At 24.8% G+C, this 26,736-nt stretch overlaps 4 protein-coding genes, 1 long non-coding RNA gene and 1 other non-coding gene across 9 annotated transcripts in view; 2 read left to right on the top strand and 4 right to left on the bottom strand.

The window, feature by feature from the left end:
• Nucleotides 1-12: 12 nt before the first annotated feature.
• LOC127281998 (uncharacterized) lies at nucleotides 13-3,503 on the bottom strand. Of its 2 annotated transcripts, none has more exons than XM_051306050.1 (8): nucleotides 3,419-3,503; nucleotides 2,549-2,750; nucleotides 1,465-1,662; nucleotides 1,243-1,350; nucleotides 958-1,174; nucleotides 641-881; nucleotides 357-553; nucleotides 13-289 (listed from the first exon to the last, which is right to left on the bottom strand). In XM_051306050.1, the coding sequence occupies exons 2-8, from the start codon at nucleotides 2,651-2,653 to the stop codon at nucleotides 165-167; spliced, it is 1,191 nt and encodes a 396-aa protein (XP_051162007.1). In that variant the 5' UTR covers nucleotides 2,654-2,750; nucleotides 3,419-3,503; the 3' UTR covers nucleotides 13-164. The 2 variants fall into 2 exon arrangements, with proteins under 2 accessions (XP_051162007.1, XP_051162005.1); XM_051306048.1 differs by lacking the exon at nucleotides 3,419-3,503 and adding an exon at nucleotides 3,169-3,327.
• Nucleotides 3,504-4,705: 1,202 nt separating this feature from the next.
• LOC127281993 (DDB1- and CUL4-associated factor 11) lies at nucleotides 4,706-9,409 on the bottom strand. Its single transcript, XM_051306041.1, has 11 exons — nucleotides 9,254-9,409; nucleotides 9,063-9,163; nucleotides 8,767-8,869; nucleotides 8,462-8,696; nucleotides 7,207-7,353; nucleotides 6,958-7,139; nucleotides 6,807-6,899; nucleotides 6,484-6,730; nucleotides 6,258-6,410; nucleotides 6,083-6,189; nucleotides 4,706-6,003 (listed from the first exon to the last, which is right to left on the bottom strand). Exons 2-11 carry the CDS (start codon nucleotides 9,140-9,142, stop codon nucleotides 5,842-5,844), a joined length of 1,509 nt encoding a protein of 502 aa, XP_051161998.1. The 5' UTR covers nucleotides 9,143-9,163; nucleotides 9,254-9,409; the 3' UTR covers nucleotides 4,706-5,841.
• A 301-nt stretch (nucleotides 9,410-9,710) lies between these two features.
• LOC127282056 (F-box only protein 33) lies at nucleotides 9,711-13,851 on the top strand. Its single transcript, XM_051306128.1, has 7 exons — nucleotides 9,711-10,293; nucleotides 10,752-10,846; nucleotides 10,918-11,112; nucleotides 11,174-11,578; nucleotides 11,677-11,925; nucleotides 12,276-12,468; nucleotides 12,536-13,851. The coding sequence occupies exons 1-7, from the start codon at nucleotides 10,045-10,047 to the stop codon at nucleotides 12,665-12,667; spliced, it is 1,518 nt and encodes a 505-aa protein (XP_051162085.1). The 5' UTR covers nucleotides 9,711-10,044; the 3' UTR covers nucleotides 12,668-13,851.
• A 440-nt stretch (nucleotides 13,852-14,291) lies between these two features.
• Nucleotides 14,292-20,104, bottom strand: LOC127282057 (uncharacterized). Its single transcript, XR_007843137.1, has 2 exons — nucleotides 15,319-20,104; nucleotides 14,292-14,990 (listed from the first exon to the last, which is right to left on the bottom strand). It is a non-coding gene; the product is annotated as an uncharacterized LOC127282057 (long non-coding RNA).
• A 443-nt stretch (nucleotides 20,105-20,547) lies between these two features.
• On the top strand, nucleotides 20,548-20,709 carry LOC127282084 (U1 spliceosomal RNA). Its single transcript, XR_007843142.1, has one exon. It is a non-coding gene; the product is annotated as a U1 spliceosomal RNA (small nuclear RNA).
• A 4,313-nt stretch (nucleotides 20,710-25,022) lies between these two features.
• LOC127281823 (discoidin domain-containing receptor tyrosine kinase B-like) overlaps nucleotides 25,023-26,736 on the bottom strand; it is a 132,228-nt gene continuing 130,514 nt past the window's right edge. For all 3 annotated transcript variants that reach the window (XM_051305751.1, XM_051305752.1, XM_051305753.1), the window contains 2 exons: nucleotides 25,812-25,953; nucleotides 25,023-25,709 (listed from right to left, as the gene is read on the bottom strand). In XM_051305751.1, coding sequence (XP_051161708.1) covers nucleotides 25,371-25,709; nucleotides 25,812-25,953 — 481 coding nt within the window. In that variant the 3' untranslated portion in view covers nucleotides 25,023-25,370. The remainder of the gene's footprint in view (nucleotides 25,710-25,811; nucleotides 25,954-26,736) is intronic.

Genomic DNA, 26,736 nt, shown 5'->3' with positions numbered 1-26,736 from the left:
TTAAATATATAATTTATTTTATTTTTTTCTAATAACAGCTAAATGTAACATTTTCTATATTTAATTTAAACGTACAGAGACATTTTAGTGATTATTTAATTAAAATATATTTATTAAATAAAAATATATTTACCATAAATGTTTGCGTTCGATAATTTATTGTGCTATAAAAGATGTTTATTATTAATTATATTATTATTTAATTGAAGTTGTATGACTAATATCGGTTCACTGCAATTCGGTTTGTCTGTATAAATGGACCATGTTCTCTCAATGCAATCGAAAATTCCTGATAATAATTTATTATTAAAAAATTTGGAAATGTAAATAATTTTTTTTTTTTAAATGGTACCTACCGACAGCAATTGTTTTAACGTAATCTTGAGGTCCAAATTCTTGAAATACTCTATATTCATTATCTGTTTGATCACTTAAAATATTAATAACGTCTTGAGAATTTTTCGGTGGACCATGCTTTTGTATTGCTTCCATTCTATGTGTACTACTGTCTATTATCACACCAGTAACTTCCGGTACCTTAAGTCGCATATACCTGTAAAAAAAAATTAAAATTAATTAATAATTGCTTTAATTTATATTTTTATGTTTATTTATTATAATTATTGAATTAAAAAATTACTTGTTACAATGATAAATAGTTTCTCCAGGACTTGCTGTTAATATTGAAAGTTGTGATTGTAATGCATCAGATTCAACAGGTCCAACTTCGGCATTATGAAACATTCGATCTCCTTCTTGAAGGAGAAATGTCATATTAACTGAAAATCCCTCAGCTGCGCCATAACCATCGTTTCTTAATGTTTGTTGTGCTTGAACAAAATTTTCAACACCAAGAAGAGATCGTGTTATAAAATAACGAGCTAGATTAGAAAATAAAATTCAAAAATTATTAATTTCATTTTTTAGTTTCTTTTTACAGATTTAAAAATAACTCACGAGTTTTTCCTGATCTAAGGGTTTTTGCACTGAGAGTATTAATACTGTATACAAGACCATGATGATTGTAGCCCATTGTGTAACCTGGTAAAAATCCAGCATAACTAAGTGACGTGAATTTTTCTTCCTTCAAACCAGATTCAATAACGTGAGCATCAACTAAATACCAATGATTTAATGTTTCACTTAAAGCATCTTCATTGTGACCTAAAATTTCCTGAAAGTTAAAAAATTATTGTAGTAATATTTTTTTTTTTATTTTCAGATTTGAAAGACAAGAAAAACCTGGCCTGGTTGATTGCAAATTATAGAGGAACAGCCAACTGGTTCTTTCACTCCTTGTTTGCCTTCTATCACATTTGGGAGAATATCATCGAGATGCATTAAAAATAGCTGAAAAATTGATATTAACAGATCTTCAGGATATTTATCAAAATGGTATTTATTTCTTTCTTCTATATGAAATTATCTTCATTACCTTTAAATTATTTTTTTTTTTCTCATTACCTTATAAAATGGAACTTCAGCTCCATTTGCAGTTCCTTCAATTTCTCTGACATAATGAGGAAATTGTTCTTTAACGCATGCCAAAGTTTCATCATAAATTTTTTTCCCATCCATACTTTCATATAGAGGTAAATACGTATCGTTTAAGGGACGATAATTTGCTACATAATCACGAATAAGTTTAGCAAATGTGCGCCCCTGCAAAAATTTTTTTTATACAATTTAAATTAAAAAATTAGAAAAATAATAATCATTTTCTTTGTTAATTTATAATTTAAGAATACAAATATTTAAATTTAAATAAAAAGTTTAAAAAATGTAAATAATTTAATAAGTGGGACATTTTATAACAGAAAACATTCCTTTCAATCACATTAAGTTTATAGATCTAATCGCAATTAATTGTTCATAGTATTGATGTGAATATATGTCCTATAAATGGTTGCTTATACGTGTCTTTCTAAATTTTTTTTTGTGCAAATTTAAAATATTTCTTTAAAACACTATATCATTGTTTAAACATAATTATATCATTAAAAAGACATATTATGTAATAAATTTTTACACGCATACAGTGCATAATTTAGATAAATTTTCCTGTTTGAGAATAAGAAGAAAAAAAAAAAAATTAGATATAAACGTCGCAGTTACTTAATTGAAAAATTTAATGCAGTGATGAACACGTGAATGCATAAATTACAAAAGTTAAATTATTTATTCTTGTTTAATACCAACTATAATTTACAAAATAATGTTCTCATTAGGCATAATATAAAAAAAATTTAATGCAAAAAAAGATTATTTAATTCCAATAATTGACTTATTTTTTATTGTTAAATAAATATGTATTCATATCAAATAAATATTTTATTCTTATTAAATAATTATTATTTCAAACAATTAAATGATGTTTTAAAAGATAGAAATTATTATTTCGAATATAGTTTATTTAATTTAAATCAAAATTATTTGGTTCAAATAAATTTTGATAATAGTCAAGTAATTGATTATTTAAATCAAAATAATTCATATCATTAAATTTTAAATAAAATTTCTATATTAATTATTTTAAAAAAATACTTACAATATCAAATCCGATTTCATAGTGAGTTCCTCTCACATAAATAATTGGAACTGCATTTCTTCTGCCAATTTCTTGAATTTTAGCCATACCATTTGAAGAATTCATTGTATTTATAGTTTTATAAAAATAAAATCAAAAATTTTAATCCTTTCTCTATTTACACTAAATTGGAGTATATTATGTATATCTGCACATTACCGCCCTATTTATATGCGCACATAAAAAAATAATTGAATATTATTATTATTATTAAATATTATTACATAAAAAATTTTTTCCTTAATCAAGAAGTACTTTTTTTTTATTAAGGAAAAATTGTGTTTTATAAATTCAATTCCTTTATTGTAAAAACTCGTTTGGTTTATTATTAATAAACATAAAAATTTGTTTTAAGATGAAATAAATTAAAAAAATTTTAAATAACTAATTTTTAATAAATTAATATTTTAGTCCTTTTTTAGTGCAATTTTGGGAGTTTAAAAAAAATACTGAATACAAAAATTATGTCAAATTTCGATCAAAAAATCTAGGGGTAAATTAATAAAATTCGGAGAACGACGAATAAAAAAAAAGAATGTTTAAAAATAATTCATCATTTTGATATCAACAAAAGCACTTACTGCGTAAAGATTTTTCTTGTCGAAAACGCAAGTATATATATACAATTATTATATAATTTTGTTTGATAAGAAAAATTTGAAAAAAGTAAAATTTTAATTAGTAATTAAATAAAAGGATGAGAGAGAGAGAGAAAAAAATAATTTATTTAATTATAAATTGGTAAAAAATAATTTTTGTTTACATTAAAGAAATAAAAAGCTTTTCGGAAGAAGACTAACACAAGACTAAACCTAGACTAAGAGTATATACCTGGTTGGCGGTTGCATAGGTGACTAGATCAGCTACTTATCGACTTACATTGGTTGATATATAGCCACTCTAGTACTCATTTTCGCTTATGTATCGTATAAAGAAATAATATATATATATACATGTATATAATATTTGTTTATGTTATTGGCCTTAGGCTACTTAATAAAATTATCTAAATTTACAGAAGAAAAAAATTTATTTGATTCAAAAAAAATTTACCTTATATTTACTTGAATAATTTTTTATTTTAATCAATTTTTATTCAAAGCAATACAAATTTAATTGGTAAATAATAATTAATATAATTATTTGAATCAATTTTTTTATATTTATATACATTTATAAATGTATTTTGGAAAAATATTTATTGTACTTATATTTGAATTGAAAAAAATTTTAATTAACAAAAAATTATTAAACTTGAAAGAAATATATCTTTGCTTATTATTTCACTATAAAAGCAATTATAAGATATATAAAAGCGTACCTAAATTATAAATATATATTTATAATAATTGAGGGTGAAAATTGCGTTTCCATAATTGTAACTAGTCAATGACTTTTATTGTACTACAAGGTTGTAATTAATATTTCCATGATACACATTATTTACAGTTTAGATTTTGAATTTGAATTTTTTTTTTGTTCCTTGTGAAAAAATTTTTTTTTTTATCTTTATAAAAATGGCAAAATTTTGGAGTAATGAATTTTTCAAATTTTCCGTTTTTGTAAAAATAGCTCCTTTAATTTAAAAAAAAAAAAAAAAGAATTGTATAAAATTAATTTTTTTACATTTTTGTACCTGTAAATTTAAACATATTGATTAACCGCGAAAGAGAATTTAATTACATTAAAATGTAATATAATAACAACACATATATGTAAAATTAAAATGTATAATGTTACAAATCACAATCTAAAAATATCATGTTTTTACACAATAATCTTGATAATGCAATGATAAGATGTGACAGTATAATGTTGTCGCATGTTAATATGCAATTTAAGTGTTGAAATATGATAGAATTATATTATTTATCAGAATATAAGAGGACAAGTTTATATCCGTCGATGCATAAAATTCAAATACTTTCAATAGAAACAGAGAATTAATCTCTATGTTAATCACGATAATCAAGAATAAGGAAGGTTTCATTGCAGCTGAGAAGCCCTGCAAAATCAAGTACGGCCTTGTCCTGGGCTTTTCTCCTAAGTTATATATATACAAAAAAAAAAAACTTTAAAATATCAATTTTTGTTGTAACTAGAAATAAAACCAGGAAATTGATTTAATTTTTATTTATTTTATTTTTTCAGTTTTTTTTTTTTAAATTCATACTTATATACAATACATATTTTGTTAAATATTATGTATCATTTTTATACAAGTTATATGGAAATATAAGAATTTTCAAAGATAATGTGTTTTATAATTTGAACGGATGTTTAATTTATATTATGTTTGTTTTTACCTTTTTTTTTTTTTTAATATTCATCCGTACAATCGTATTAAATTGGAGTACCTTAAATTTTCTACATTCTAGAATAATATTTGTAAAAAATTTTCCGAGTGTAATTAAATTAAACAATATAATTATTATGAATACGCTTATGTGTTCTATTTTTTTTTTTAAATCAGTTTATAATACAACTATGATTATCACAAACGCCATTTTTATACGACGTGTTTTATTTTAACTAAATTATTCGCAAAAATTTTTTTTTTTTTTTTTTTTTTGAAGCATAAAAACGTGTACTTTTAAAGTAAATTAAAATCTTTTATTTTAAACAATTTACTGGCTGTATAAATTCTCATTATCAGGAACAATATTTCTTATTTTAAAAATAGAAAAACATTTTTTTGATAACGAAACTGTTAAAAATAAATGATTTTCAATTATAGAGTAGTCGTTTCTATGATTCAAAAAAAAAAAAATGTAATAATTTTAGAAAAACAATTTTTTTTTCAGAAATGGGCATATCTTTGAAACTTTTCATTTTTAAGGCGTCATCCATTTTTAAGAGATGAAATTGTAAACCAATCACCGTAAATTGAGAAATTATATCGTGCATTTTAAATGGTGTTCGATAATATTATATGTATGTAGAAAATCCAATTGAATTTGGATGAAAATTGTTAATTATATAAGTATAAAAGTTCTGTGGATATGCTCACATCATTAAAACATCAACCATTCGTTATTAAATAAAAAAAAAAAAAAAAAGAAACCTAATAAATAATTTTTGACGAAAGTAACATACACAAGAAAAAAAAATCGACGTTTTTTTAAATAATTTAACTGAAACAAAAGCAGTCTTTTGTAAATTAGTTTTTCTTTCATTTTTATATCCCAATAATTCGTTATTTTTTTTCTTAATCAAGAATCTCAAAACTAGGAATTGTGAGAAATTCTTGATTCCTAACATGAAGTTGTATTTTTCGCTTTTTGAGCTGCAATGCGTTGACTACGTCGCAATGTTCGTGGTTGTGATGATTCTACATCGCTATCTGTTTCACAATCGGGATAATCTAGGGAAACTGATTTACCAGTGTAACGCCATCTTCCAATTCCTCCATCCCACTAAAAAAAAAAGATTTTAATTACTGATTTAGATTTTAAAAAATTTTTAAATTTATTTAATTACAAAAAGAGAACCTACCGAAGTAGAAATGATTTCTTGATAACTCGGATGCCAACTTACGTCTCGTACACAACTTTTGTGACCGTTTAAAGATTTAACAATAGCTCCAGTTAGAACATCGTAAACTGAAATATTGTTTTTTTGTTAATATGATAAAAAATATAGATCGAGAAATTAAAAAAATTGTTCTTACTGATAACTCGACCGGAACCGCATCCAGTGTAAATGTACCTCTGCCCTGTATGGGCCGGTGAAAAATGACAACGAATCAAAGTTTGAAGAACAGTATGTCCCCGATATGTCATAATGCTTGTATCTCCATCCAACATATTTTTTGTTTTGTACACTGAAAAAAAAAAACAGTTTTAGATGAAAATTCTTTTTTTTCCCCTTTCTATATTTAATTTTTAGAAAATTACATCTTTTTGGAACTCGTTGCCATCTATAGTCCCAATTTTGATTAGCGACTGCTTTTTTTGTATTCATTTCACCATTATGATCGGAGAAGGCACGAACGTCCCACAATTTAATTGTTTGGTCTTTACTGTTTGTTAATAAATGTCTACCATCGCCTCGAGGATCAATGTATGTTATTCCATCCATATGACCAGCGAGAATACCCACTGAATGTGGATCATTTTCACTTAACATCCTTCTGTCCCAAACCTTTTGATAAAAAAGAAAATTCGATTTTAATACTAATTCCCTTTAAAAAAAAAAAAAAAAATAGAAAAAATCTAACCTTGCATAATCCATCATCTCCGGCACTGTAGAGAATTTGAGAAGTATTATCCGCAAAGGCAACACTATTTACATCGTCTTCGTGTCCTTCAATCTAAAAATATGTACAATATAATAATGAATTTATATTATTTTTTAAAAAAAATACGAACCCTCAGAACACGCTGTTGACATTCCCTATCGTAGACATAGAGAAAACCATCATTTCCACCGCATAATATCTCACGACCATCACTTGAAAATACTAATGAAAATATACAAAATCTACGCTCCAATGGTGAGAGAAAAAGTGTTTCTTGCGTATTTGAGTCTCCAAAAATAGGGCACATATAAACTAGAAAAAAAAGAGGAAATTAATAATTCATTTACTTTTTACTAGAAAAATTTATGTAAATACATACGATTTTCCGACCAACTAGAATACACAATATAATTTCCATCAGGACTGAATGCTGTATCTAAAATACTCCATCCTACATCACGAGCTGATATTTTTTTAATTTCTGTAAACTCTCCATTGTCAGTTTTATACAACCTGAGATATTTATCTACAAATCAAAAACAAATTTATATAATAATCTTTATATGTAATAAATAAATAAATATTCTATTTTAAAATTATACCCCTAGTAAACAATTGACAATATAAGACATTTTTTAAATAATTATTTCTCCCATTTAATTAAATCAAATTACTTTTGCAATGAGTGGTTTCGAAAGAGAAATTTCTAAACTTTACAATTGTAAAAAAATTTTTTCAAAAAAACATTTAAATAGTATAAAAAATTTAGTTTGAAGGTTAAACTTGTAAATATCTCAAAACACGTTGTCTCCGATTTTGACAAAATCTATGTCAAAAGAAAGCTTAAATATTCTATTTTTTATTTCCGTAAAGTTTATAATGGACATTTTCGAGAATTTCCAGAAATTAATTAAAATTCTCAGACGTTTCGGAGGTTAAAAAGAATTGAAATTTGTATGAATGGAGAACCATTTCTTTAAGAGCGGATTTTGTTTTTTAAATTTAATTTCCATTAACCTTACATTATTACATCACTTGACATTAGAGAAAAAAAATATTGTAAACAATAAATATATTGATAGCTATTTGCTATTAAAAATTTTTCAAATTTAAAAAAATTATTAAGATTAAAATTGAAGTTTTAAAATTTATTTATTTAAAAATTTCGTAAAAACAAATGCCGCTGTATTTGAACAGAGGTTCTCTATTCATGCAAATTTCAACCCTTTTTAACCTTTGAAACGTCTGAGAATTTTAATTAATTTCTCGAAATCCTCGAAAATGTCCATTATAAACTTTACGGAAATAAAAAATAGAATATTTAAGCTTTCTTTTGACACAGATTTTGTCAAAATTGGAGACAACGTGTTTTGAGATATTTATAAGTTTAACCTTCAAACTAAATTTTTTATGCTAATTAAACGTTTTTTTTTTAAATTTTTTTTACAATAATAAAGTTTAGAAATTTCTCTTTCGAAACCACTCATTGCAAAAGTAATTTGATTTAATTAAATGGGAGAAATAATTATTTAAAAAATGTCTTATATTGTCAATTGTTTACTAGGGGTATAATTTTAAAATAGAATGCCCCAAATATATTAAAAAAAAAAAAAATTAAAAATTAAATCACAAACCTTGACACGCAGTAAGGAAGAACTTTCCATCGGTTGAATATGAACCACAAAATGCTTTACTATTATATTTTGCAACTTGATCCATTCTATTCGGTAAATAATTACTTGATATTTTGCATCTTTGACCAGCACTAAAAGTTGAACCTATTTCTCTTCTTTGTAACATCATTGGTAGACCAGCTACATTATCTCCAATACCACAAGCCTCTTTTGTCGTCAGACTAATTTCACTTTTCTAATAATAATAATTAAAAATTCATTAAATTAAAAATATATTTTAAAAGAAAGAAAAAAAAAAAACTTACATCAAGTCTGGAAGTATTTGGTCGACTAGAAACGCGAGGAGGTCGTGCAGTAGAATATTCATCAGAGTCATCGTGTTCCTCTGAAATAATATGTACTTGACCACTGTAAAATAAAAAACAATATTTTATTTCTCGCAAAATATCTCTCTAAAACTACAAGAAAATAAAATTAGAAAATGTTTTCATCATCCAACATGATAATAATCTTATTTTTACAAGATGTCAAATTAAAACTTGGAGAAAGTTATTTTTATCCCAAAAAAAAAAAAAAATATGTCATTGTAAATAAACAAAACCTTTGTATTAAATACTGCAATATCGCAGCCCATCCTGGCTCTTGGTAATCCATTTCATGAGAACTACTGCTGGCACCCATATGATTTCAACTAATATTTGTCTAAAAGAACAATGTTTTTCAAAATTTTATAATTCACAGTATAATATGTCAAGTATAAGACAATAAATAAAAAGAGAATAAATTCAATACTTATTAAAAGAAGAAGAAGAAGAAGATTTCGTAATATGATCTTCAAAACGATAAAAATACACATTCATTAAAAAAACAAATCACAAATGAAACACAAGTGTTTTTTTTAGAAAAAATTTACTTCGTATTGAAATTGTTTGGTTATGTGTACATTTTAACAGGGATGAATCGGTAACGTAAAATAATAACTCTTTTTTTTGAAGTTTCGATATAAACCCCCAAATGTGACATGACATTTCTTCTATTCTATTTCCCTTTCCCTATTAAAAAAAAGGTTAAATACTTCTATTCTATTTCTCCTTCATAATACTAAAAAAGATAAATTATCATAAACTATTATTTAATCAGTTTTACCTATTAAAAAAAAAATGATTTTATTAGTCTTAATTTTGAATTTCCCACCGCGCTTGCGTACAATTGTGTACGTACCATAATTTTTGTGGCGCCGAATACCAGTGACCATTCTTGGTTGCATTCGGGCAGGGGCGGTTGGGTTTTGGGGTATTTGGTAATTAATATTATTTAGTTTGACGTATATTCCATGTTCGACATTTACATTTACAAAAACGTTTGTCTCTTTCGTTTTCATATTGTGTCGTCGTTAGTTGTCGGGTAAATTCGTTTTTGGTCAAATTACACACAAATTAAATACAATACTGATAAACTTTTGGACATTCGCAAGTGCGTGTTATTGGTTTCGTCGTTCGTTGGATTACGTACAAGTTTAAAAGATATATAAGCACCGTGAAAAAAAAAAAAATCGTTGCCAGCCGATTTCTGCTGGCCAGAAAATGGTACGAGGTCAAAATGTTGAAGAATTGTTGCTGGAAAAATCCGTGGAGAAGGAGTGTATGAGAAAGTGTGAAGGACAGTTGTCGCCATCGTCAAAGACAAACAGCTGTTCATCCTGTAAAATTGTTGAAGGAACGTCAGAAATGGCACAAGATGATAACACTCCCTGTTGGGATAGTTTGCCAAGTGTTATTTTACTGGAAATTTTTTCTTATCTCCCACAATGTAATCGTTTACAAGCCTCACAGGTAATTTAGATATTTAATTTTTGTTTTTATTTTCTCAATTTTCAGTTTATAATATGGTAATATCATTTTTTTTTTGTAAACATGTATATCTATAGTTTGAAAGTAGAGACGTATTTTGTATTTATTTATCTAATTGTGAATGAGATATTTTTCTGTTTTAATGAATATATGAAGGTCATGAAAAATTTTATTAAAATGAAAAAATTACAATTATTGAAAATATTATAATTTAAATTAATAATAAAGTTTTATCTATAAACAATAAAATGTCATTATATATATATATATAATTGTAGAGAGAATTTTTAGGTGAAAGTTTAAATCTGCGATTTTGTTGTGACGACATAAATTACTGACTCATTTATACGTTTTTGTTTTATATTTATAAACTTGTTTTCAATTTACGCGTTTATGCTTCAATTTTGAGATTTTAGTCGATAATTGAAAATGTATTTTAGGTTTGTAAAAATTGGAGATACGCATTGTTCCATCCAAGTTTTTGGAAAAAAATCACATTTTCTTTTAAAGATGAAGATAGTGTGGCATGGGCAAGGTAATTATTTAATTATTACGAAAAAATAAATAAAAGTGAAAGTATATTTAATTTTACATATATCTATGTAGATTTTTGATGAGTTGCTTTGGTCTGAGTGTTCAAGACGTCACAATAAGTTGCGAAACATCTGGTGTCTATGTGAAAGAAGCAGTAAATCTTTTAAAAAAATTAAGCAACAATAAACAACTTCGGAAATTATTTTTGGAACCAACTAATTGTCCATATGAGTGGCCCATTAGACGAATAGAAAACGAAGATGATTGGTAAATAAATAAATTAGTGGAATAATTTTAATAATTTTAAACTTTTCCTTTTTTTTTTTAGGATTCGAACATTTTCAAGTTCCGTTATGGAATCACTTGTAAAGATAATTGAGACATCAAATTGTTTAGAAGGACTGAGTTTAGGATGCATCGAAGAATTAACATCGAGTGCCAGTATGATTTTGGAACCTTTACAACATTATCATGCCAAACACTTGACTTCCCTTTGTTTAGCATCGGTAAAAGATGATCCTGATCATTATGATTTTTTGGAATTAGACACTAGTCTTTTTAGTTCCTTTTGTCGATTAACTGTCTTGACAATTGATTATGATTATGTCAATGATACTTTACTTAATTCTTTGGATAATGGAGTACTTGAGAAATTTGTTATTCACGTTCATGGCTTAGATGATGATTATCCAGGAACTTCCAATCAGGCATGGGAGAATTTTACTCAAAAAAAGTAAGATTTTCCTTCTTTAAAAAATATTTTATTAAATTAAATTTTTTGTATTAAGAAAACTGTTTTTGTGATTTATTAAATGAAAATTTAATTTTCAGTCACGCTTGCGAATTGCGTTTGAATTTGATTCATGCTTATGTGGCTGTAAAAGATCTTGATTCAAAAATTCTTCAACCTGCAATGCCTCTCACACAATTGAAAGCACTTTTTTGCGAACATATCAACATAAGTGCATTGCATTGTATATCAATTTGGTATCCAAATACATTACAATCGCTCGTTTGGATTGATTCAGTTGATCATACAAAGGATTTGCCGGCAACTTTTGATCCTCACGAACCAAATAGGTAGGCAAATAAAATTATTTAACAAAAAATAATTTTTTTTTATAAAATAAAGAAATGAAATATTTAAAAAAAAAATAATCCAGCACTTTTAATCCTAAAATCAATAGCTTCAAGGTTAGATTTGGATTCTGCGCTAAAAATCATATCAGAATCGATTTTTATTGCTTAGGCAAGTTATTGCAATTTTATTAATGTATGTGTTTTATAATTATCGTCATTTAAACTAGCCAATTGTGGAATAAAAAAAGTCAAACTGATAAGAAAAAAGGAAAAAAAATTGTTCTTACAATTTCAGGAGGAATTTTTTAAATTTGATTTATTATTTTAATTGTTTGTTAATATGTTCGCAGTCCGGATCCATTAGTTGTTGTGGCCTGGAAATGTACGAAATTAGTGGAAATGGTTTTCATAGGACATAAGTATGCTCAGGAAAATTTATTAGCAATTGCTCGACTTCGTGGAAATACACTTCATCGACTTGTATTCTCTGAAAGTGATATCGCAGCTGATGAGGCATCGTACGACGGTGATAATATTATGGAAGTGAGTATTTTCAAATTTTATTTATTTTTAATTTATTACATTATTTTTTTTTTTTTTTTTTTTATAGGAAATCAAGGAAATTTTAGGATCTCGTTGGGATCCGATAAGTGATTTAAGACTTCCAGCGGTCGTTATTGATCCTTTAATTGGAGATAGTCGAGAAGTAATAATGCCAATGGTTCTTCACGATCAAAAGTAAAAATTCTATTCACAAGTTCCAAGCCGAAGTCTTTCAACCATCTCAATCGTTTTAATTTCTTTGAAACAAGAACAACTGTCAAGACTGTGTGTGCAAGTGTGATCCTTTCATCTCTTATTTTGCCCGTCGATTCCATTTATATCACCATTTGTATACATTTTTCTGGTGTCTCCGTTTGAATGGTGTTTTAAATTATCAATTCTGCAAAAAAAAAAAAATTCATCCTTTTTGAATCATATAACAGGGATGCAAATGACGTAAGTAGCAATTGATAGTCCAAATAACTTAGAAAAAAAAAAACGATATTTTAGAACAAAATATTGTAATTTGTCCACCGTTCTTCGACCAAATAATTACCAAAATAATCAAATATGAATCGAATCTTCAGGATAAACTTTTAATTGATATGGGTTTCATTTTTTAAAAATAGACCCACAATGTGTTTGCCTCAAAAAAAAAAAAAATGGAAATAGAAAAACAGTCAGGGAATTCCATTTAAGTCTCTATGTGTGAGAAAAACATTGACTACTCGATTATTGTATTTTATATCAAATTTCCTGAGGAAAATCGCATTTGTCACTAAAAAAAACCAACTAGACAACAGGGCCACGTTAGGGCCCCATGTGACCTAAAAAACCCATTAAACAGGGTAATATTAATGTATAATAAATAACGAAAAAAAAAAAAAAAATAAGAGAAAGAAAGTGAAAAGAAAAGAAATAGCTCCATGATAAAAAAATAAAGACGTCCGATTTAGAGAAGAAGAGGTCTGAATTCCTAAGATCTTCCATCAGAAAATTTTAGTCATGATTCACATCGTAGTTAGGGACGTTTACAGATATTTTTCCAACTTGCTGGCAATTTAGTTTGTAGAAAAACAAAAACAAAAAAAAAAAAAAATACAAAAAACGAGTGAAAGTGTTAACAAAAAAAAGAATGAACGGGAAATAGGGGGAAAGAAAGAACGAATGAAAAATTTCAACATCAAAACACAATAAAAGTCAGAAAACGAAAGAAAAAAAAAAATTATTTTACATAAATCGTTTTCAAAAAAAATATATATATCTCGATACAATATATATCTATGTGTCTCGAGTAAATATCGATTAGCAATCCGAGGTTATTTTTAATACCAAAACCAATCGGATGCAAGTGTACAAAAAAAAAAAAGAAGAAGAACAAAACACAAAAAATAAACGGTTTCTCATTTAAGAGAGCGCAAAATATTAACTATCTAAATAATCTAGATGATTTAGTCTTTAATCATATAAATGTATCTATTATTATTATATTTGAAGCAAATAATCGTGCGATTTTAAATGTTTTTCAAGGGCCAATGAATGCAATAGGCAAATGGAATATCAATCGTCGATGAAAAAGAAAGATTTATATATATATTGCAAAATGTGATTTACGATTATTTCGTTCAAAAAAAAAATTCGTATTGCAGACGATTTTTTTTTTAGAAAAAAAGTAGTGATTCCAAGAATGTCATTGCCTACTTATCGAAGGTGAAGTTCCGCGCGCAAAAGTTAAGAATACTAGAGCTTGACTATAACGAAAGGAGAAAAAAAAAAAAAATAAGATAGTATTTTAGAGAATTAGGGAGCATCAGGAATACGAAGTGACTTAGCTGAATAACTTGTCCAACAAGATTAAAGAAAATAAATAATAAAAATAAAGGAACGGGCCTTAATATGTACCTGAGTCGCGCCAAGACTAATTTTGTCGATAAAAGAAAAAAAAAAAAAATAATAAGCGCGACAACAATCCAAAATAATCCTAAGCACCTGAGAAAAAAGCGTGTGAATTTCGTGGCAATCTTCAACGCATCATGTTGACTACTGTAATTATTAAACTAGAAAAATCAACGAACAACAAAAAAAAAAAAAATAATAAGAACGATTATAATATTAGAGAGAAAAAAAATTTAAGATCTAAAACAACTTTTATGATAAAAAAAAGATTAATATTAAAAAAATATTTAAAAACCTATTTAGAATCCGCTAACTGAAATTAACTCTTTTTGGCTGACAATTTCATCATTCAATATTAAAATTATTAAATACAAAAATATAACGGTTAAGGGGGGAACACCAGTTGTAACTCAAAAAATAATGCTTTTTTCAAGAATATTTTCCAAAAGAACAATGAATCTTTTTAAAGAATACTATTTATTAGTTAAAAGTACATGTAAAAAGCTGTAATTTAAAAGAAAAAAAAAATTTTTTTAACAAAAACTTTTGGAGATATGAGCCATTGAAGTGGCGTCTTAAGAAAAAAGGCGAATTGCGGTGACCAGCATTCTGCAAGTATACTTCGTCTGAAATACAAAAATGAAATTGATTTACATTTATTATAAGATTATCTAGTTCGTGATCGAAGGATTTAAAAAAAAAAAAAAATTTGACAAAATGGCGACCTGTCAAAGTCAAAAGTATGATTTTCGTTAAAAAAATACGGTCGATTTTCAGCTATATAAAAAAAAGTTTTGCATAAAAAAAAAAATCCTTCGATCACGAACTAGACTTATATGTGTAAATGAAGCACACTAAATTTTAAATAAATCGGTTTAATGGTATTCGAGTAATCGTGGTCACCGACTTGGAAAATGTCATTTTGAGAAAAACGCATTCAAAGTTTCAACTTACTTTTTTTTGTTCAGAAGAAATTTTGTTTCCAAGTTACAAAGAGTCATCGATTCTTGGACCATATAATAACTCTTCCGCAGTGGTTGCCGTTTCTAAATCATAGGAAAAGGCCATCTGTCGTTAGGGTCAGTTATGGCTGGCCACCTTGTATGAAGCCACGGGACGCGCCGATGCAGTGTTCTGTATATCTCATTTATTTTTCACCGGATCAACTTTGAAATTTACAGACACATTTCTAAATATGTGTACTTTAAGAAAATGCACAAAAAAAAAAATTGATTTTTCGAAAGTTACAACTGGTGTTCCCCCCTTAATACAGTTTTTGTTTTCATTATTGTTTTTAATAAAAATTATGTTTAATAATAAAAAGTTGCTTGGAATAGTTAATTTCAGTCTATCGAACGATGTATTAAAAAGCAAAAACGACAAATTCGGAAAATGTTGATTAGAAAAGAAAAGAAAATTGGTGCTGTATTTGATAAGTTAAATTAATGAATTTTTTATCCTCGTTTTTCATATAAATATATTATATCAAGAGTTTGCGGACACGTTGTGCAATTGTTTCACTTGTTTGCATGTGCGAATAGTTGAAAATGAAAAAAAAAAAAAACAGAAAAGAAAATGGTCGTAGAAAAGAAAAACTACAATTAAATAAATACGTATTCCAAAAAAAAAAATTTGCGTGCGTTGTTCAGAAGAAAACACAACAGAAAAAAGTGATATATACCACCAATCTCATTGCGTAAGTTCTCTCGATTCTAGAATTTTCAAAATTACAATAACAAAATTTATAATAAGAATTTAATTAATAATTATTAATTAATCGAATTATAAATCAATTTGAGAATTCTAGGTGGAAAAAAGGAGAAAAAGAATCGAGCAACAATCCAAAAAAAAAAAAAAGTGGGCACAGCGCAAAAAAGTATAATTAGCGCGATGACAAAAAAAATAACCAAACTATAAGACTGAGCCGTATTGTATTTTAGAACTGGATTGTTGGCATCGTATTCTCAAGATCAAAACTCCATTTCTCTGATGGATGCTTTTTAAATGAATATTGGAAACGTAACAGCAGCTTTATCTCCCAATTATTATGGTTTGAGTTTTCAATATGTATATTATCTTTTTAATGGAATTATTATAAACGCTAGTCATAAAGGATTAAAAAAAAAAATAATAATTAAATGAAAATCACTTATGCATATTATTATGAGTGATATGGGAGAGGTGGTACGAAATAAAACTAGCTTAGATCTGATTATATGCCCTGAGCACACTCGAAGGCAGACCCCTTTAAAAAAAAAAAACCTAAACATATTAAAGCGCAGCTGAATCAAAAAAAAGAATATTCCATTGTATAATATCAAAAAAAAAAAAATAAAAAACGAGAACGTTAGCTGCAAAAAAAAGTGATATAAGATCTATTTTTTAAGAATCGAATGTATATTTTTCTACTAAGGCAGGCCTTAGTCAGACAAACATGTCCTCTTTATGTGCGTATATAAGATTGAAGATTCGCGAATTAAGAGCTGTGATCCGAGTTTTGAGGTGTGACAAATAATAACAGAATAGAATATACATATATAGATCCGAGTGGGCTGCCACAAATTTGTAAGGGCGAGCAAGTTAAACATCTGTGATAAAAAATAAATAAAAAATAATAAAAACAAAATATAAAAAATCTTATAGGGAGATACTCTCAATGGAGATGATAAAAAAAGAGCGAACGAGAGAGAGAGAAATCGAGTGAACGAATATTAAAAAAAAATAGTGCGAGAAAGAATGTGTGAGATAGAAAAGTATTCTCTGAGCATTAAAAAAAAAAAAGAAAAAAAAAAATCGAATCGTGATCTATGAAATTTGCTTGAGTCGCCGAATAATGGACAATTTTGTCTCAAATAATAATTAATCTTTGTGACGAATCAAACTATTAACAAGATTCTCGATCCGATCTTATTTAAAATGTTAAATTTCACTTTTCCAAGTTAATCTCGAAAATAGATGTCCTTTGAAAATTTATTAATTAATAGGATAATTATATCAGATATGATAATTAAATGTTTGTGAGTGAAGCAATTTTTTTTTTTAATCGACAAAAAATTAGGAAAATATTTTAAAAAATGTTAAAGAAGAATGCAAATAATATTGAAAAAATGTTAATTATTTTTTATGTTTATTTACAAATTTTTATTCAGGTTTTTTTTTTATTTCTGTTTCTATAATTTAATTTTTTTTTATTTCTGTAAATTTCTTTTATATTTTTATAATTTAAATTCGAATTTTTTTTTGAACTTGGATTTGTTTTTATATTTAAATTGAGAAAATTTTCAAATTAAAAAAGAGTTTTTAAAGATCGAGATACTTAACGACCAGTATTACAAGTTTCTATACATAAAGCGCCTCTATGCGGTTTCAAGTGACGAAAACACATCTACACAAAATGCATTTTTTTTTTTTTTTTTTTTTTTCTTAATTTTTATGAGACTTTTACGCATACGTATATATTTCCAAGTAGTATACTCATTCCACTCAAAAAAAAAAGCAAAAATCTTCGGCAAATGTATACAAGAAGAGAATTTTTTTTTTTTACTTTTGGAAAAAGAAATATTAATTTTCATTTTAAAATTAAATATTCGACGTTTTTTTGAATATGTTAAGTAAAATTGTTTATGAAAACATTTGTAATTGAATTTATTTTATATACTGAATATTTTTCTTTTAATCGCTAATTTTATTTTTCATTGTATAAATTTTATAGTCACAAATTGAATTTTTTGTTTTAATTTTTAGTTTGTTTATAGACTGATATAAGCAGGAGTTGTTGTATTCTATAGGGTATAAAAAAAAAATTATGTTTAACATTGTTCAAATTTTCGCACATTTCACGTTTAAATCGAAATATCGAAAAATTATATATTAATTATTAATGCAAAAATTTTGTCTATTTTTATTAATTAATTAATTTTTGGATATTTATATTATATTAAATTAAATTTATTGAAAATAAATTTGAATTAATATAAAAATAAATTGAATTAATTAAAGACAAAAAAATTAAAATTATAGAATGCGTGAGAAAAATGGTAATTTTTTTTTTTTTGAAAAATACCCTTTTTAAAACATCGCGTCGTGTAATGGACAATGTTTTTTTTCTTTATTAAAATTATAATTATTAATACAGATTATTGAAAAAAAAAAAAATTCGTCCATGCTGACGTTAGAAAAATGATAATATATCGACGATAATATTATATCGAGTGTTATAAACTATCTGCCTGGATGCTAGGATATATTACAGATTATTATTACACAACAATATTAATAACAATGTGGTACATCTATATAATAAATAAATATATCTTTATCTTCTTCGCCTAAGTCCATTGATTATTCATCAATAGAATAAAAGAAAAAAAAAATACAATTTTTTTCTCTAACTATATTTGTTATAAACTTCGCTTATATTAAAAAAAAAAATAAAATAAATAAATAAAATGTGCAAGATATATTCATTATATTATACAAATATTTGAGACTTAAATTTTTTGACATTTGTCGTATAAATTATATATACATAAAAAAAAAAAAAATAATGAAAAGTAGTTTCGGCAAGAAATGAAAATATACAATTTTTGTCAATGTCCCATTTTTAGATTATCCTTGGAAAAATGATATTAAAAAAAAAAAAAAGATATAATGTCTTATATATTGATAAACTTATCATGTCTAATTAAGCATGCAACTGGATATTTTTCTGTTTTAGAAAATAAAATATAAGCTTCAAAATAAATTTACAAAAAAATTTTTTTCAAATTCAATTTAAAAAAAATATATATATTACATCTTTTTTGCTTGACTGTATTTTAAGACTAATGTTAAATAATAAAATGCAATGTAATATATTATTTAAAATTAAAAAATTTTTTTTTCTTGAAACGCAGAAAAAATTAAAATGATGAATGTGTTATTATAAAAGAATACAATTTCTAAGACTGTTATATGTAAATAGTTAAACACATTGTATTTTGAAATAATCATCATTTGTCACGTTTAAAGAAAAAAAAAATTTGCTAACAGAAAAAAATAAAAAAATTTTAAATTATAAAAAAATGGAATAAAATTCTATATTATAAAAAAAGTGACAAAAAATGATTTTTTTAAATGCATTTTGTTTTTACTATTTTGGTATGTCTGCAGAGAAGTATCAAACGTTCAAAAAAAAAAAAAAAAAAAAAAAAATTACAATTATTTGGTGTATGAAAATAATGTTTTTATAGGCTTAAATTTTTCGATGAGCTGTTTCAAATTTATTAAATATTATATATGTTTATGTAAAAAAAAAAGTATCGACATTTTGAAAATAATTATGTTTTTGTTGATAAAAAAAAAAATTTGTTATTTCAAAGAAGAATATAAAATGTAATGAAATAATTATATTGGGAAAAAAATTTATTTATTTAAAATAATGAATTATTTAAATAAAATAAATTTTTTTATACATATTTCAAAAAAAAAAATTCAATATCGCTATAATTTTTCTTTAGCCAATATAATTTCTTTTACAATTTAAGATATAATATTATATATGAAACTTTTACTCCTTCAAATTAAATATAATCTCACTGTCAAATATTATGATGAGAAAAAAAAAAATTATTGGCCGATATTTTTGATTTTCTTCATTTTACATAATACTGTTGATACAATGGACGTGAAATTACGTCTCTCATGTATAATTAATTGATCTTAAACAATGTATAAATAAATAAATAAATCATTTACGGCAAGGGAATATTTTGTATTTTCTTTTTTATTATTTAATTATTACTATATTAATTATTACAAATATAATTAATTAATTATATCAATTATTACAAATATAATTAATTAATTATTATTATATTAGTAATTATAAATAAAATTATTTAATTATATTTGTGTTTAAAATGAAAATTACAATATAAAAATTCAAAAGTTGGCGCCAATTGTGTTCAGTTATACATTACGCACGCGCGCAGAAATTACACCAATTAAGAGGCTTGATTTTAAAATTTAAAATTCGCGCTATTGTTTCATTGGTGCAATTCAAAATGAATGATTCTACGCATGTGCCTGATGGTAGTATGATTTAGTTTTTGAATTGTCCTGCAGGGTGCAGAATTATCGGTCTTTCTCGCAATTGAGATGAGAAGACAAATGTATAAAAGCCAAGCCAAGAAAGCTGAAAGCATACTTACCTGGCGTAGAGGTTACCGTGATCAACAAGGCGGTTCCTCCAGGGCGAGGCTCTTCCATTGCACTTCGGTTGAGCTGACCCTTGCGAATATCCCTAATGTGGATATCTCGGGCGTATAATTTTTGTTAGTCGGGACTGCGTACGCGCTGTCCCGGATAAATTAATTCAAACTTAATTAGTTATTTATAAATTAATTATTAAAAATAATTATTACAATAATTCTATTTATTCTGTAAATTTTAATTATTTTTTTGTAAGGATTTTTTAATAGTAAATATTAATATAATTTCTACAATTTATTAATTAATTAATTGTAAGAATTATAATAATTAATAATAATAAATAATATATTAATAATTAATAAATAATAATAAAAAATAATAATAATTAATAAATTAATAATTAATATATTAATAATAAATAAATATAAATAATATATAAAATTAGTGCATTTGTACTAAAATTAAAAATTCCAATTATTTAATAACATTGATTAAAAAAATTAGATTTTTCATAGAAAAATTAATTTGTTATAGAATAAAATAATGCACTATTTTTTAATCCACCAATTATGTTTATTGCTGTAGAAATAAGCATTACAATTTGAGCAACTGATTTATTACTCTTTTCGTATAGTTACTGCAATTACATTTTTTTTTATCAGTACAATGTTACATACTAAAACCTCGAACGATGCGTTTATTAATTACAACAATGAAAATAGCTTTTTAAAGCCAACAATCAAGATTCCTTTAAATTTTCTATAGAATGTAATGTGAAGAATTCACAATACGTTTTATAGAAAATTGTTGATTGCTGGGTAATTTTCTATGAAAAAGAGGCTTTTTCTTTTCCGTTTCTTTTTTTTTTTTTTCGTTAAAGATAATATCATATGAGAGTTTGTAGTTTTCGTTCTCTCGGGATTAATTATAATTATCACATAGGATTTATATATTTATAATTATGACAGAATTCTAAACCTAATTGTACACATTTATTTAATTTTTTTTTATAATAAAAAGATCCAGTTATTTCTGGTAACAATTTTGTAATTTTAAAAAAATTCTTTGCTTTTCTATTGACATAAAGGCAGTGCGAAATAAATATTTTGAATTTTTTTATATTTTAACATTTCTTAAGATTTTAATTTATTGAAAATTATTTTCGTTTTGTATATTGGGAAAAATGCGTGGAAATTAATTTCCATTAAATATATATTTCGTTGAACTATTTTGAAATTTTTGTATTTTTCCAGTTTATTTTTCACAAATTAATTATTTATTTATATATATTATTCTAAATCATTTATTTCTCGAGACACTTTAAATCGATGTTTATTAATTATCAAATATTTATATTAATACTATTTTTTTTTATCTTGCACAGTTTTTTTTTTAAATAGTATTCACGCTGGAAATAATATTACAATGACTAGTTTTAAATCTAAAATTTTTCACATGATATTTATATATACAGTATACTACTTGATAATAATTAATAATAATATGTTTTTACGCTTCGTCGATTTAATTCTCACTTATCGCTTTTTATAATACAGGCAGTTAATTACTAAGTCGTTGTACATTTTTATTTTTTTATCGTTTCTATATTATTATATTAATTAGTAATAAATATAAATACCAGTGCTTGTTTATCTAGAAAGAATTAAAATATATTTGCCCAAAATATGCTTGTAAAGGAGATTTTGAGTTTAAAAAAAAAAAAAAAAAATTGAGGGATTTTTAATTAATATTTACAAGGAAATAAAAATTATATAAAATTTAACTAAATTGTAGTATATAAAAAGAATAGGTGAGCTCTAATTTATACATATTTATATATACAATAAATAAATATAATATTTAAATTAAAAATGAGTTTTTATTAGAGAGAAATTATAAATTTTTTAAATTTGAAATTTAGAATAAAATTTTATTAAAAATAAAATATTTGGATATTTTTTCTTTTTCAATTTAAATAGCAATTAACATCGAATATGAGAACAAAAAAAACTTCAGTCTTCATGGTTTAAGCGTGATTGTCAATTACATATTTTATCCATAAACTACAAGAGATTTTAGGGAATGATTTTTTTTCTAATTTCTTAATTTTTCTATAGTACAATACGTTTGGGAACTAGCGCAAAGAGCTCACCAATTTATGGGATAATAAAAAATTAAAAAAATAAAAAATTAAAATTAAATAAAATTTAATGTTAGTTTATAATTATATTAATATATACTAATTAATATTAATATTACTTATATTAATATTAATTTACTATATATTATTAATTTTTTTTAATTTCTTTCCAGTATGTATTAATTTTTTGTAGGAGAAAAATTGTTTATATCTAACTTAAATTTACAGGTGAAAATTTTTCCATCTACGACTAAGCAGCGAATGTGAAAAATACATTTTTTACGTTTCAATAATAAAAAAATAATAACTACAATAGTGTGTAGATAAAGCGAAGATTTATTTTACAAATTTCACAATTATTTTTTTTTTATTTTAGTTTTTTTTTTTTTGAAATAGTTTTCATTATAATATTATATCATATCGCATGTATATAGACTATAAAATAATGTATTATTTGAAATATTTAAACAATTTAACAATAATAATAAAGACTGAATTATTTTATTTGTACTTTGAAAAAATAATTTATTTTTAAATTTATCATAATTCGAGATTTTAATTTCAAAAAATTTTTAATAATTATTTAAAAATAGAATTAAAATTTTTTTTTGAACTGAAAAATTTAATAAGAAAAATAATATCTTAAATTGCTTTTAATAATTCATATTATACACGATATGATGTAATTATTTACTGGAAAGAGGCACGCAAGAGTGAGATGTAGATTATTGGATTAATACAAAGATTGTTGGAAAAAAATATTTGTATTCTTATGATAAGAATGAATTTTCCATTAAGAAAAAATTATAAAACAAAGGCAAAAAAAAAGTAAACTATTTTGAAAAAGCAATAAAAAATAATATATTTTAGTATTTTGTTAATACAAATAAATTATTAATTAATTTTAATTCAATAAAAATCAAATATTGAATTAAGATAATTTAATATTAAATAATATTAATATGATATTAATATTAAATAATATAAATATGATATTAATATTAAATAATATAAAATCAATAATAATTAAATTAGATTAATAAATAATATAATATCATTGGTAAATGAAATTGAATTTTTTTTTCCAAACAATCATTGAATCGACAGATATAGTACATATAGGTATAGGTACATTGATTTATAAATTATCACATATCAGTAAACAAGTAAATTACTTGTTAGCAATAGGGGCAACAATATAGCCAAAGGCAGCGTTATGCTTACTCTGTATAAATAACGTACAGCTAAATCGCTAATGGTCTATTCCTTTAATAGCATTACGTCAATTATATATATATATATAAATAGTATTTTTAATGCAATAACGGTAACAGTTTTTTTTAAATTAATTAATTAATCAATTAATTAATAGCTATCGTATATGCTACGTGTATGCTTCCAATATTTTTTTATATAAATTCAAAAAGTCTTTTATTTTATTTTTTTTTTCGATCACTGTCACTGCCATAATAAATAGAGTTTCGCAGATGAGTGACAGTTTCAATCCCTTTAAAAAATAATCTATATCCGATATGTCAGCAATTCGTTATAGTTTTTTTTTTTTTTTTCAATGATCTTTGATCTATTTATTCACTAAATTGCATCTTGAAAAATAATTCACGTTTATCAGTCGCGCACGTACCAACGAAAGTCATGTACCTATATTATATTTCTTTTTTTTTTTTATATTTATTAATACGCAGCAATAACGATTTCTACCATATACACCTATTATTATTTACAAATAAGTCTAATAGTTTCATTGATCCCACCTATTATATAAAGTTACAATTATGATGTGTCATAGCCGTAGTATGTAGCAAATTCATTATTTATAATCATTGAGTTCCAGGTGTGATGAAAAATACGGGAAATTTATCTTTTTTATAGTTCCTTTAATCTTTTTTTTAAATAATTTTATTTAAAAACTTATTAAAGGAAAAATTGAAAAATTTGTGTTCACAAAATACCAATTTACCGACTGTTGGTAAGGTAGGAATCTACTTTACCATCAGTCGGAAAAATAGATTCCTAAATTTACCATCTAGATCACTAATTCACATTAGTTAGTAAATAATTAGGATACCGATTTACCGACTGTTGGTAACGTAGGGATTTACTTTACCACCAGTCGGCATAATAGATTCCTAAATTTACCATCTAGATCACTAATTCACATTAGTTGGTAAATAATTAGAATACCGATTTACCGACTGTTGGTAACGTAGGGATTTACTTTACCACCAGTCGGCAAAATAGATTCCTAGGTTATCAACGGTCGGTAAAAATGATATATTTTCCAGTTTCTTTATTACTAACGCAACTGAAATTGTTCTTTTTCCAATATTACTAATTTAAAATAGGGAAAAATTAATTTATCAATGAGCCCTGGAGAATTTTAGTTAATTTAAGAATTGACAGACAATTTTGTCACTAAAATTTAAGTTTTTAAATGACAATTCAAAATTTTTTTTCTATTTTGAATTGCAATTATTATTCGCTAATCGAATATAATAATCAGTCCTGAGTTGATGACACTTTTTTTCAAGAAAAATAGGAATTCTTATTTTTTTCAGTTCCTATTTTCTTTTTTAATGTTTTATTTTTTATTTGAAAAGAATTTTTGTTTCTCTTGTAAGTACCTTTATATTTTGCAGTGAATAAATCTCTAATATCAAGAGGTGGGCGCATAACCAAGATTTTTCCTTTGCAAAAAAAGTGATATCTCACGGAATGTCGGTCTCTCGAAATCTTCTCGTCGCCAGCATTCTAACATAAGATCATAAATGTCCTTTGATGAGGCTGTTGGTCTTGGTAGATAGTCAAATAATGTAAGGACGTCTTCTTTTTCGTTGTCTTCAGTTGAATCGCTGCCACTGCGATGCAATTGTTTTAAACTTTGCATTACTTCATCGTCAGTAAGATGTTCATAAGGAACTCGTCTTCCAAGATTTAAAATTTCCCACAGAGTCACGGCAAATGACCAAACATCACTTTTCGTTGTATATTTACCCTTTTATGACAAAAAAAAATATTTTATCAAACTAGAATATTTTTTTTAAATTTGTACAAATATTTTTGTAAATTAGTATCTTTTATAAAATATATTACATACCAAGGATAATGATTCCCATGCCATCCAACGTAATGGCAGAGAAACGTTTCCATCCATTTTGTAATAGTCACAGGCGTACAATTCATTATCAGTTCCAAAATCTGATATTTTTACATGATATGCTTTTCCCACTAAACAATTCCTGTAAATAATGAATAATTTTTTGAGAAAGAATCAAAAATTTATGTTTTTAACAAATATTAACAGTATACCGACTGTTGGTAATGCAGATTTCTGTAATGGCAATATACCATCAGTCGGTAATGTAGATTTGCAATAATTATTATTAAAGACAAAGTTACTGGTATGTAACAACAATAATGTAACTGATATTAGATTATTTATAACAGTATATCAACGGTTGGTAATGCAGATTTCTGTAATGGCAATATACTATCAGTCGGTATTGTATATTTGCATTAATTAATAAAAATATAGTTATCTGCATGTAACAATAATAATGTAGTAACAGTATTTGCTGGTATTATATTATTTTTAACAGTAATAACAGTATATCGACTGCTGGTAATGCAGATTTCTGTAATGGCAATATACTATCAGTCGGTAATGTAGATTTGCAATAATTATTAAAAATATAGTTATTGGTATATAACAACAACAATGTAACTGATATTAGATTATTTATAACAGTATATCAACGGTTGGCAATGCAGATTTCTGTAATGGCAATATACCATCAGTAGGTAATATAGATTTGCAATAATTATTAAAAATATAGTTATTGGTATGTAACAACAATAATGTAACTGATATTAGATTATTTCAAACAGTATATCAACGGTTGGTAATGCAGATTTCTTGTAATGGCAATATACCATCAGTCGGTAATGTAGATTTGCATTAATTAATAAAAATATAATTATCTGCATGTAACAACAATAATGTAGTAACAGTATTTGCTGGT

The sequence above is a fragment of the Leptopilina boulardi genome, unplaced genomic scaffold (genome assembly GCF_019393585.1).
Source record: "Leptopilina boulardi isolate dan_hultmark-lab unplaced genomic scaffold, ZJU_Lbou_2.1 LbouV2_278, whole genome shotgun sequence".
Taxonomy (NCBI): Eukaryota; Metazoa; Arthropoda; class Insecta; order Hymenoptera; family Figitidae; genus Leptopilina; species Leptopilina boulardi.
This window is presented reverse-complemented; position numbering and strand designations above follow the sequence as displayed.

Excerpts from the sequence above, each read along its gene's own strand:
- LOC127282056 (XM_051306128.1), top strand. The coding sequence starts at position 10,045 with ATGGTACGAGGTCAAAATGTTGAAGAATTGTTGCTGGAAAAATCCGTG. Across the intron at positions 11,113-11,173 it reads ATAGAAAACGAAGATGATTG|GATTCGAACATTTTCAAGTT; the intron begins GTAAATAAATAA and ends TTTTTTTTTTAG. Across the intron at positions 11,579-11,676 it reads GAGAATTTTACTCAAAAAAA|TCACGCTTGCGAATTGCGTT; the intron begins GTAAGATTTTCC and ends TTTAATTTTCAG.
- LOC127281998 (XM_051306050.1), bottom strand. The coding sequence starts at position 2,653 with ATGAATTCTTCAAATGGTATGGCTAAAATTCAAGAAATTGGCAGAAGA. Across the intron at positions 1,351-1,464 it reads CTGAAGTTCCATTTTATAAG|CTATTTTTAATGCATCTCGA; the intron begins GTAATGAGAAAA and ends TCAATTTTTCAG. Across the intron at positions 882-957 it reads CCTTAGATCAGGAAAAACTC|CTCGTTATTTTATAACACGA; the intron begins GTGAGTTATTTT and ends TTTCTAATCTAG.
- LOC127281993 (XM_051306041.1), bottom strand. The coding sequence starts at position 9,142 with ATGGGTGCCAGCAGTAGTTCTCATGAAATGGATTACCAAGAGCCAGGA. Across the intron at positions 6,900-6,957 it reads GTCAACAGCGTGTTCTGAGG|ATTGAAGGACACGAAGACGA; the intron begins GTTCGTATTTTT and ends ACATATTTTTAG. Across the intron at positions 6,190-6,257 it reads CGGTTCCGGTCGAGTTATCA|TTTACGATGTTCTAACTGGA; the intron begins GTAAGAACAATT and ends ACAATATTTCAG.